General features: G+C 42.5%; 1 protein-coding gene across 2 annotated transcripts in view; it reads left to right on the top strand.

Annotated features, from left to right (window-relative positions):
- The window catches only part of mks1 (MKS transition zone complex subunit 1), a 73,448-nt gene that overhangs the window by 59,799 nt on the left and 1,566 nt on the right, over positions 1-12,083 (top strand). For both annotated transcript variants that reach the window (XM_048557167.2, XM_048557166.2), the window contains 4 exons: positions 3,378-3,485; positions 5,786-5,919; positions 10,801-10,883; positions 11,950-12,047. In XM_048557167.2, the coding sequence (XP_048413124.1) occupies positions 3,378-3,485; positions 5,786-5,919; positions 10,801-10,883; positions 11,950-12,047 (423 nt within the window). The remainder of the gene's footprint in view (positions 1-3,377; positions 3,486-5,785; positions 5,920-10,800; positions 10,884-11,949; positions 12,048-12,083) is intronic.

The raw sequence follows: 12,083 nt of genomic DNA, 5'->3' as shown, positions 1-12,083 counted from the left end.
TGGGAGGAGGGGATGGGTGGGAGGAAGGACAGGTTAGGGAAGGGGGACAAGCTAGGCTGGTTTTGGGATGTGGTAGGGGGAGGGGAGATTTTGAAGCTTGTGAAGACCACATTGATACCATTGGGCTGCAGGGTTCCCAAGCGGAATATGACTTGCTGTTCCTGCAAACTTCGGGTACAACATCGTTGTGGCACTGCTGGAGGCCCAGGATGGACATGTCGTCTGCGAAATGGGAGGGGGTGTTGAAATGGTTCGCAACCGGAAGGTGCAGTTGTTTAGTGTGAACCGAGCGTAGGTGTTCTGCAAAGTGGTCCCCAAGTCTCCAGTTCGTTTCCCCAATGTAGATGAGGCCACAACGGGGACAGTGGATGCAATATACCACATTAGCAGATGTGCAGGTGAACATCTGTTTGATGTGGAAGGTCTTCTTAGGGCCTGGGATGGGGGTGAGGGGGGAGGTGTAGGGGCAGGTGTAGCACTTGCTTCGGATGCAGGGAAAAGTGCCGCGTGTTGTGGGGCTGGAGGGGAGTGTGGAGGGGATTGTGCAGCGGACAAGGGAGTCACGGAGAGAGTGGTCCCTCCAGAAAGCCGATAAGGGTGGGGAGGGAAAAATGTCTTTGGTGGGGTCGGATTGTGGATGGCGGAAGTGTTGGAGGATGATGTGTTGGAGCTGGAGGTTGGTGAGGTGGTACGTGAGGACGAGGGGGATTTTGTTTTGGTTGTTATTTCAGGGAGGGGGTGTGAGGGATGAGTTGCAGGAGACACGGTCAAGGGCGTTCTTGACCACTGTGTTTGTGGGGTGGGTGGGGCACGGTGGTTGCCCAGTGTGGTCCTTGGAAAATCAAGGACATCTGAGATGTACAGGAGCAGATGTGGTGGAGGCGAAGGAATCGGGAATAGGGGATGGCATGTTTGCAGGAAGATGAGTGGGAGGAGGTGTCCAGCTCTTATTCCCAATTCCCTCCCTTTACACTCACCTTTACTGGTTCTACTCTGGCTCTTTGACCGGTCTGTCTCCTCTCCACCCATCTTCTTTCCTGTTCCTATGATGCTGCTTGGCCTGCTGTGTTCATACAGCTCTACACCTTGTTAGCTCGGACTCTCCAGCATCTGCAGTTCCTATTATCTCTGATACAATTTTAACACCACTGCGAAACCTCTTCTAAGAATGCCTAACCTGAAGTTAGGCATTAGCAGTTCCTACTATCACTGAAACTAGAGTTTAATACTTCTTTTCAGTAAGGGTCATCTTGTTAAATTGGGCTGTCCTCAATTAAAAGCAATGTTTTACTTATACCATGAGAGGCAGATTTCGTGCACTTTCAGAATGTATGTTGATGCACTGTGAGAACAGTGAATTTGATAATGTTGTCATAGATGGGTTTAAAGCAGAATTCGAAATTGAAAATCAGACTTCTGGGTGCTTTTATGTACGTTAGATTAGAATCTGAGCACAAAGGAATTCAGTGTCACGTTGTATCAGCAATCTTATTTGGAAAATGTTAGCCCCATTGATGTTAATCAAAGTAGTGGCTCACAAAAAGATGCAGCAGCTTCCAAAACTGAAATAGAGGAATTATGAAGTCTGATCAGACAGCTGAATTCATGGTCATCCAAACAAGGCCAGATGCCAATTTGGAAGTGTTACAGTTGAGTATGACTGTGAAAAATCCCAAGAGGGTAGATGTTATTTAGTCAAGCAAAACATTGAAAAAATTAGAAATAAAGTATTGTGTTTTGAAATTTCCTTCACTGAGAAATGTCAGGTACATGAAACCTGATTTTTTTTTTGTGTGTGTGTGTGTGATGCTTCTTCTGCAAGTCTCTGTGAATGGGTTCTCAAGTGAAGGAACATTTGTAATCTTTCTTATGGGAAAGGGAGGTATCTGTTACCAATGAATTTGGGATTCCCAAAAGGTTCGGAACAGTAATAAAACGTACCTTGGCGACAAAATTTGTCGCTCATGGTGAGACAGTAGATATCCCTGTCGAGTCCTTTTCTAAGCAAAAAAATTGGAAGACATTCTAGGAAAGGATTCAGCAAAATAGCCATTGAGGGCTACATCGATAATGTGTCACCGTGGGGGGAATGTACGCTGAATGAAAACACCGATGATCGCGACTGCAGTTTTAAGCGGATAGTAGAGAATGGAGAGATCTCTAAATTGAAATGGGTGAATAGCAGCAATCAGCTGTTTGTTTTGCAAATAAAAGAGCAAATTCTAAGAAACTGTTGGATGTACCAGAACTTTAAAGTGCAAAGAAAAACACAAGAATATGTGTTCTGATTTTATATGCTTTGTCTGTTTTATTATTGTTGTGTATATATATTGATTTATTTAGGAAGGAAAAGAGAAATCTGCTGTTATCTAATTCATCTGAAGGAATGCCCGCGACCTAATGGAATTTGAGAATAGATGATGGATATATTAATTAAGGGTAAACTGGGTGTGAATTGTTTGTAAAAAAAACATGGGGAGCTGGTGAACAGTGGCAGCAGAGTTTCATGGAATGTGGCGGTCTGAAATAAAACTTATTATAAGTGTGGATTGGACTCTTTAAAAACAACTATATTCTAGCATTTAATATTCACTGTGTGAATGGATTGGGGATATACTTATTACATCTGTGTCAGCATCTGAGGTAACCTTCAAGTCATGATACAACTGTGATAATAAGGTTAAATGTTGTCTAAGACTGTCCAATAATTAGAGGTAAGCCAACTGTGAAAGTAAAAGTTGTCTTTTCCAATATCTTCCCAGTCTAAATCTCTTAAAAGTGCTTTCCTCTCCCTCTTTTCATTACCAGTGGTGATTTTAAAAAATAGTCTTGACGCAGCGATTGTAAGAAGTGCCAATGCTGGAGTCAGAGATTACACAGTATGGAGCTGAAGGAGCACAGGAGGTCGGGTAGCATCAGAGGAGCAGGAAAGTTGAAGTTTCGGGTTGGGACCCTCTTTCAGAATTTCATTTCTGAAGAAGGGATCTGACCCAAAGCATCAACTTTCCTGCTTCTCTGATGCTGCCTGGCCTGTTGTGCTCCACCAGCTCCACACTCTGTTATCTCTTGACACCGAGATGCCTCTCTTTAGCCTACATCCTCCAAACCAAATGAGCACATACCTATAGCTATTTCTTAATGCAACCAAAAGTTTTTTTTTGTTATAATTTTAATTATTCTCCCTGTTTCCTTACATGAAGCTCAGCTGTACCTATGTTCTTCCCAGTCTGTTGTGTGAGAATCTCTCGCATCTCGATGCATTCAGTCCCTTATATATAATTCTAATGAATCTGAGCATCTTAACAATACCCTGTCAGCAATGTGAGAAATGTTTAAGTACTGTTATTAATCTGGTATTTTCTGGATTTTGTTTTTAGGTTGCCTTCCACAATGGCCTGTGCTTTATTTTGGGGTTCATTCTTCTGATTTCTGGCAAAGACATCGCATTGAGGGATACGGTTATGTTAGAATCCCAGATAGTCCTGGTAAGAAAAAGTCTCTAATGAGAACTAAAATCAAAAATACTGTCACATTCAGCAAATTAATTAGCAAGCACGGAGACAACTGGCAAGATATGTGCTCTGAAGACAATTTAGACCTGATCTGTCCCTCCACAAGTGCTGAATATTTCCAAACTTGTCTGATTTTGTAACATTTACTATTCTCGAGTGTTTTTTTAAAATTCACCAGCGGTCTCCCCTCCATGCTCCTTAGCACAAATTCCTGATGGCAAACAATTTCATGGTTGCCCACAGTGGTCTTCTGCCACGCTTGTCTGATCATTCTTAATGCGTACCTGGTCAATGAGTGTTGAGACACTATTGGAAAAATCTGAACCAGGCTGGTTTGGTCTTCCTGCAACTTGCATGAGTACAATGGCAAGGAGGAAAGCTAGCCTTATTCCTGTCCCACTTGAGATTACATTTGAAGGCAAATTGATGCATTTCTATGGCTAAGTTTGTCCTAGGCTTTGAAATAAAGTCTTTGAGCTCCTTCACCTTCACAACTTTGAGCTTTCCATTACAATCTTCACCTGAGATAGCGGACAGTTTCTTTCTGGTGACGTTCTATAGTCAATGCTCAGGCAACTTTTCATTCCGCTTCACTTGCTTCTCTTCCCATAGTATGTACCACTGTGGCTTCCTTCTGTAACTGCAAAGCTGAAGAAATAAATCATTAATAACTTTCATCTCACTGAAGAGGTTTCAGCCCAGACCATATCTAACAACCTGCTTTGAAGAGTCTGTTCACATTTTGACAGTAGTAATGAAATAGTGCACAGCAGTTGGGACACAACATTTTGAAACAATTCATAATGTTCTTTTAAAAAGTTAATTTACCTTATTTCCTAATGTTCATGGATCTTTCAAACAATTTTCAGAATTACTACTTTGCCAATAATAAATCAGTTCTTTCTTAGGGTACACCCATCCATTTACCGAGTTTTGTTGAAATGTATGTTAGTTTCTGTGATATATTGTTAACAGATGAAAAAACAAAACATTACAACCACCCACCTTCAGGGGTAGACGTAACAAACCCAATGCACAATCTATCTTCCATCAAGTCTATGTGGTGGAAATAATTGAAACAAAATATGTAATAGCAGCTAGACTTTCAGCAATTGGTTTGCAAAAGCACAACAAGCATATTTTAATATCCAACGAGTCAAGATTGCAGTGTTCTTTCCTCATCTGGAAAGGATATTCTTTAAATGATGAATTATCTTAAATGACCATTTCAATTATTAGGAAAAAATTCAAGTTAATAAACATTATATATTTCAATGCACATCTAGTGACTCTGTTGGAGAATGGAACATTTTTCTTTTTATTATCTACAGATAGTACTGAAAAGTTTCAAGACTCAGTCAGCACAGATAGATGCAAGATGAAGTTCCTTTTACTCTGCTTTCAGTTGCTTTCCTTGTACTCTAGAAGCACATTCTCACCTAAGTCAATGTGGTGTGTTTTGGTTTCCCACACCTGCTTGACTGTGATCTCTAACTGAGATTAAAGAAAAACGATTATCATGGTTGGTTGGCTTGCCGAGCTGGTTCGTTGTTCTGCAGGTGTTTCATTACCCCGCTGGGGAACATCATCAGTGCAGCCTTCGATGAAGTGCTGTTGCGTTTTTCCACCTGTTATTTAAACTCTGATGTCTATTGGGCTGGATTACCTCACTTCTAGTTTTCCTTCACAGTGGAGTGTATATGGGGTTGAGCTCTATGTATTTATTGATAGCTTTCTTAGTGGAGTACCAGGCTTCTAGGAATTCTCATGCTTGTCTCTGCTTTGCTTGTCCCAGAGTTCAAACAACAGGTAGGAAAACACAACAGCGCTTCATCAGAGGCTGCACTGATGATGTTACCCAGCAGGGTAATGAAACGTTAACGGAACAACGAACCAGCTCAGTGAGCCAACCATCCACAACCCAAGCTACAAATCTCCTCTTAAAAATTGATTATCTTCTGATGGTCTTGTGATGTGTGTGGGGTTTGGTTTGTGACTGCAAATTGAACTCCTATTGATAGTTTGTCAAAATCTAAAGTAATGCATTCACATTTTGGATATTTCCCAAGACCACTGCAACAGAATACTTTTCCAGTATTTCTACGTTATATTTTCAGTCTCGTGTTTCATTTTCTGTTAGATCCTTTCATTGTTATGCCTATGCTAAACTTGAAGCTAGGTACCAGAACTGAGTTGTTAATAGCTAAAGTTATTCACTGGCCTACTTTGTTGTTTGCTTTTTGTTGAATCGTATAATTTGTTTTTATTTTCAGGTAGCTACACTCTCACATGTCAGACCTGGAGACCAATTGTCCCTGGAACTGTGGCAGAAATGCGGAGATTTTTTGTTGGTGGCTTCCTCGAACTGGAAGATATGACATACATCCGTATCCCAAGCACATTCAAGGTAGCCATGAAAATTACTGGAGGTGATGTGAAATGTTTGTGTGTAACAGGTGCCCTGCGTCATCCTAATCACTTGAATTGTAAGTTCAAGTTGTGTGGTACTGAATTGAAAAGCAGGAAGATCCTAGGTTGAATCTCTTCCAATGCTGCACCAGCAAATTTAAGCCAGACTTTTGCTTGTGCAACTTCAGTTGGTGTTGTTTCCTAATTGAGAAAGATAAACAAAATTAACTTTATTTCTTGCTCCTGATTGCTGCTGCATAGCAATCTTTGCTGGAGAAAGGATCATTGTAGGTTGTCATTGGATAGACCGGGTTTGACTTGGTGGATGTCTGTAATCATGACTCCCAAATATTGAATTGCTATTTGAATGATGTACCCAAAGGCAGATGGGGACTTCAATGTAAAAGGGAAGAAAATGACTGCAAAAAAAATTAAGAGAAAAATGTAGTAAAAAAATTCCAGTCAGTCAGTATGAAACTAATCTCTGGACTTGATTGGTTTTAAGTAAACACAGTCATCAATTTGATTGGTCCCAGGGAAGCTGCATTCAATTGCTAAAGCCTATTTCCTTCTTGGATTGCTGGTCTGCTTCTGCCAAATATTTGACTGCTAGTTTTCCTTTTCTCTACTTTGCTAATCAGCTCCAAGCCTTGGTGGCATTTGCAACCATTGCAGTTTGAATCATGGATTTCAATGAAAAAAAAAGAGTCTGTGCAAGATTTTGAGCATGAGTAGAAGTTTTATCAAAGTCTAGGCACATAAAGTAACTGGGTAAAGTCTTAAAAAAGAAACAAGAACTTTGAAGGTGACCGGGAAGGAGAATAAGAAATAAAACAATTCAAAAATGTTTTACAGAATAGAGAAAAGCAGGAGAGAAAAGAAAATAAAATGTTAAAAGTTAATGGACATCAAGAAGGGGAAGGGTGAAAAGGAGGAAGAGGAATGAAGGGGAAGAAAAGGGGTGATTCTGATAAAATGATATTTTCAAAGGTATTTTGCTAGGGGAGGTCCTAAGTTGTGTGATGAATTGGATGTAAGATGGAGACCTTGCGATCTTCCAGCAACCAGCTTGCTTGTTGTGTGGGTAGCTGCACATAGATGAATCTGACCTTGAATGCAGGTCATCTACTTAACATTGGGGTTTGGAAGAGCACCTGCCAGAGCTGGAAACACAAGGTATAAAAATGTGCCATTACTGCAATAACATATCTGTCTCAGATACAATATGGAAACTGAGTATGAGGTACAAGTTGGCGAGGCTGTTTTGGCTCATTATGGAAATCCCACTGCTTGGCCTTCTGTTCCACCTCCTTTGATACCACACCACCATTGCCTTACTCTGTCTCCTTTAGGAACTTCTGCTTTTCACATTTCTCACCTTGTGCCATCTCTCTCACGTCTTTTACCATCTTCAGTGTCTGTTCTTGCCAAGACTACCCATACTTCTTCCCAAAACATCCTCTGTCTAATCCTGTCTTGACCTCTAAGCAGCTCGATATTCATGGTGCCATTTCTCCATGTCCTGTTTCCTCTGATTCTGTGCCATCTCTAAACCACTACTTCCACTTGTGCACCATACTTCTTCCCAATACATATCTAGTAGTCTTGAAGAAAAGTTAAAATTGGAGGCGGCAACATTTTCCCTGACCATTAATCCTTGCCAATTACTATAACTCCTTTCTCAACCAGAGACTTAAAATCTTCTCAAACAAGCAAGTTTTTGCATTCTCTCCACGGTATTTGATTCCAAGCTGAGCTCCATATTACAAAAATGACCCCTTACACCTTCGTAACAACGTTCATCTCTACTTTAATCTATTTGTTGAAACTCTTATTCATGTTTGTCATTTTCTGATGACCTGATTTATTCTAATGACCCCTTGACTTGCCTCCTGCGTTGCATTGAGCTTTCAAAACTAACTAGGTTGGTGGGTAGCTGGAACAAACTCCAATTAAAGAGAAACTGAAAGAACTGTGGATGCTGTAAGTCAGAAATAAAAACAGAGATTGCTAGAAAAGTTCAGCAGGTCTGGCAGCATCTGTGGAGAGAAATCAGAGTTAACATTTCAGGTTGAGTTAATAAAATGTGAGGCTGGATGAACACAGCAGGCCCAGCAGCACAAAAGCTGACGTTTTGGGCCTAGACCCTTCTTCAGAGAGGGGGATGGGGTGAGGGTTCTGGAATAAATAGGGAGAGACGGGGAGGCGGACCGAAGATGGAGAGAAAAGAAGATAGGTGGAGAGGAGAGTACAGGTGGAGAGGTAGGGAGGGGGTAGGTCAGTCCAGGGAAGACGGACAGGTCAAGGAGGTGGGATGAGGTCAGTAGGTAGGAAATGGAGGTGCGGCTTGGGGTGGGAGGAAGGGATGGGTGAGAGGAAGAACAGGTTAGGGAGGCAGAGACAGGTTGGACTGGTTTTGGGATGCAGTGGGTGGAGGGGAAGAGCTGGGCTGGTTTTGGGATGCGGTGGGGGAAGGGGAGATTTTGAAGCTGGTGAAGTCCACATTGATACCATTGGGCTGCAGGGTTCCCAGGCGGAATATGAGTTGCTGTTCCTGCAACCTTCGGGTGGCATCATTGTGGCACTGCAGGAGGCCCATGATGGATATGTCATCTAAAGAATGGGAGGGGGAGTTGAAATGGTTTGCGACTGGGAGGTGCAGTTGTTTATTGTGAACCAAGCGGAGGTGTTCTGCAAAGTGGTCCCCAAGCCTCCGCTTGGTTTCCCCAATGTAGAGGAAGCCACACCGGGTACAATGGATGCAGTATACCACATTGGCAGATGTGCAGGTGAACCTCTGCTTAATATGGAAAGTTATTTTGGGGCCTGGGATAGGGGTGAGGGAGGAGGTGTGGGGGAAGTGTAGCATTTCCTGCGGTTGCAGGGGAAGGTGCTGGGTGTGGTGGGGTTGGAGGGCAGTGTGGAGCGAACAAGGGAGTCACGCAGAGAATGGTCTCTCCAGAAAGCAGACAAGGGTGGGGATGGAAAAATGTCTTGGGTGATGGGGTCGGATTTTAGATGGCGGAAGTGTCGGAGGATGTTGCGTTGTATCCGGAGGTTGGATATTAAGCAGAGGTTCACCTGCACATCTGCCAATGTGGTATACTGCATCCATTGTACCCGGTGTGGCTGCCTCTACATTGGGGAATCCAAGCGGAGGCTTGGGGATCGCTTTGCAGAGCACCTCCGCTCGGTTCACAATAAACAACTGCACCTCCCAGTTGCAAATAATTTCCACTCCCCCTCCCATTCTTTAGATGACATGCCCATCATGGGCCTCCTGCAGTGCCACAATGATGCCACCCAAAGGTTGCAGGAACAGCAACTCTTATTCCGTTTGGGAACCCTGCAGCTCAATGGTATCAATGTGGACTTCACCAGCTTCAAAATCTCCCCTTCCCCCACCGCATCCCAAAACCAGCCCAGTTCGTCCCCTCCCCTCACTGCACCACACAACCAGCCCAGCTCTTCCCCTCCACCCACTGCATCCCAAAACCAGTCCAACCTGTCTCTGCTTCCCTAACCTGTTCTTCCTCTCACCCATCCCTTCCTCCCACCCCAAGCCGCACCTCCATCTCCTACCTACTAACCTCATCCCACCTCCTTGACCTGTCCATCTTCCCTGGACTGACCTATCCCTTACTTACCTCCCCACCTATACTCTCCTCTCCACCTATCTTCTTTTCTCTCCATCTTTGGTCCGCCTCCCCCTCTCTCCCTATTTATTCTAGAACCCTCACCCCATCCCCCTCTCTGATGAAGGGTCTAGGCCTGAAACGTCAGCTTTTGTGCTCCTGAGATGCTGCTGGGCCTGCTGTGTTCATCCAGCCTCACATTTTATTATCTTGGATTCTCCAGCATCTGCAGTTCCCATTATCACTGATACATTTCAGGTTGAGTGATCCTTCCTCAGCTCCAGCAATTTCTGGTTTTGGCATCAGTTAAACAGGTTAGCTGAAAAACTAGCATAACCTCAACAGGCAAATTCGTAGTCAGGACTGCAGAGGCTGGTTGAGAGTGGTGCCTTTACATCATTTAAACTGTTCGTCCCCTGCATTTCGTTCACAGCAAACTGTGTTCATTCAGTAACTGCTATCACAACAGAACCCTTCAACTCCAGTGGTATAATTGATGGGTGTGAAGGCAAGTGGAAAGTTGCAGCAACAACTTGTCGTTAATTATGTAGGGTCACCAGATCATTGTAATGAGGCAAATTCCTGCCTTTCTAAAATAAAATCTCAGGCCCTTCTACTGATGGCAAATATTTACCCTCTACCTGTGGTAAATTTTGGCTAATTTAAAATTCTGATCCTCTCCTCTCATGCATGAAATTCTTCTCCCACATCACAGCTATCCTAATTGACTTGTATTAGCTTCATTCCATAACATTCTAAGTTTTTAAAATTCTCAACCTGGGCTTTTGTGGCACAGTGATAGTGCTCCTGTATCGGAGACAGAAGGCCTGGGTTCAAACAGCTCCATCTTCCCCACCCTGCTCCCCCTCTGCTTTCTCCAGATGTGTGTAATAACATGTCTTAATACGTTGTTCAGAATATATTCAAAATTCTCATCTGTGTGTTTAAGTCCCTTTGTGTGCTCAGTTCTCTCTATCTTTGTAACTCTCTCCTGTCTTGCAACCACACTCCTGTAAACTGTTCATTTCTCCTACCCTGGCCTAAACCTTTGGACAACATTTTATTTGCTCCTACTAAATTATTGTCTCCTTCAGATCAATAAATGCCAGTTGATAAGAAGGGAAGGAGGAGGATTGAAATTTGAACAGTTAATATAACGAGAAAGGAAGGATGTAAAACATTAAGGATGTTATGGAAAAAGACCAAAGATTGAGATGTAATTAAACTACCTTCTTTACATTTAGGGAGAGAGATTGAGTCGATTTGGTTTCAGAACCGAAACAACAGGAACTGTTACCATGAGGTTTAATTGCATGCAGCAGTGCAGGTGAGTGGACCAGAGATGTATGAATACCAGACAGACATGATGGATGACTTGAATCACTAGTTCTGGTGAATGATGCTTACCAATGGTGTTGCAGACAAGGCTAATATTATTTTGCCTGCTGCTAATTGTCTTATCCTTGATGGGAACAAGCTGTCCTCTTGAAAACATTTTGAGTGGCTTGCTAGTCAACCACAATGCTTTGGTTCTGAAGTCACATTTCGGTCATACCAGATAAGTATGGCTGATATCCTTCCCTAAAGTACATTACCAGATAGAACTTTATGACAATCCAATAAATGTATGGCCACTATTGCAGATGTTTACGTTTTATTCCAAATTTATGGAATGAACTCCATTTAAATGCCCGGCTGCCGTTGAAATCATTTGAAATTCTATCACTGGATTATTAAATCCATGCCTCTGGACTACTAGTCCAGTGATATAACCACAATACTACAGTACCTTTGAATGTATGAATTTATCAGGTGAGGGCAGTACAAGCCTGACCAAATATCCTCCTAAACTGGCTGCATCAACTCATACGTGAATAACGGTCATTTCACCAAATTGTCAAAGAATCCTCGAAGCTGTGAAGTTGTAGCCCAGGAAGTTGTTGCTTTGGCAGAGAAGGCAACTAAACAAGTGAAACTGAAAGGCTGTCCCATTAGAATGTTTCCTGAGTTCATTCGTACATCTGTATGCCCTGTGGTGAGCAACTGGATAATTTGTAGCCCAGTCTTAATTTCTTCTTTGAATCAGAATATAGACAGACACTCAGCAGGACCCACCGAGCCAACAGGATTTTCTTTATCTGATCCTTACTGTAACAGTGTCAGAACCAGATGTCCCAGACTGGCATACTGACTTGTAAGAGAAAATTGAACAGAAAATGTAGCCAAGGAACAATAAAAATCCAGTGCAGTCATTAATTTGGTAACATCATTTAAGTAACTATCATTGCTGATAATCTACTGAGAAAATGGGTGATGAATTTGAGGTGGGGTGAATTAGACTGAACTTTGTGATGTGTATGAATCTATTGAGTTTGTGTTGTCGTGTTCGATAGGTCTTTCCTTGATTCAAGCATGGCAAGGAAGAAATCACAAAATGTTCTGGAACGTATGGGTGGACTTTCACATCAGGCTTCCCTCCAATCTGTTATAGGTATGTGATCATTAATATGCAGCTGTATTACAATAC

Source organism: Stegostoma tigrinum, chromosome 27 (genome assembly GCF_030684315.1).
Source record: "Stegostoma tigrinum isolate sSteTig4 chromosome 27, sSteTig4.hap1, whole genome shotgun sequence".
NCBI lineage: Eukaryota > Metazoa > Chordata > Chondrichthyes > Orectolobiformes > Stegostomatidae > Stegostoma > Stegostoma tigrinum.
This window is presented reverse-complemented; position numbering and strand designations above follow the sequence as displayed.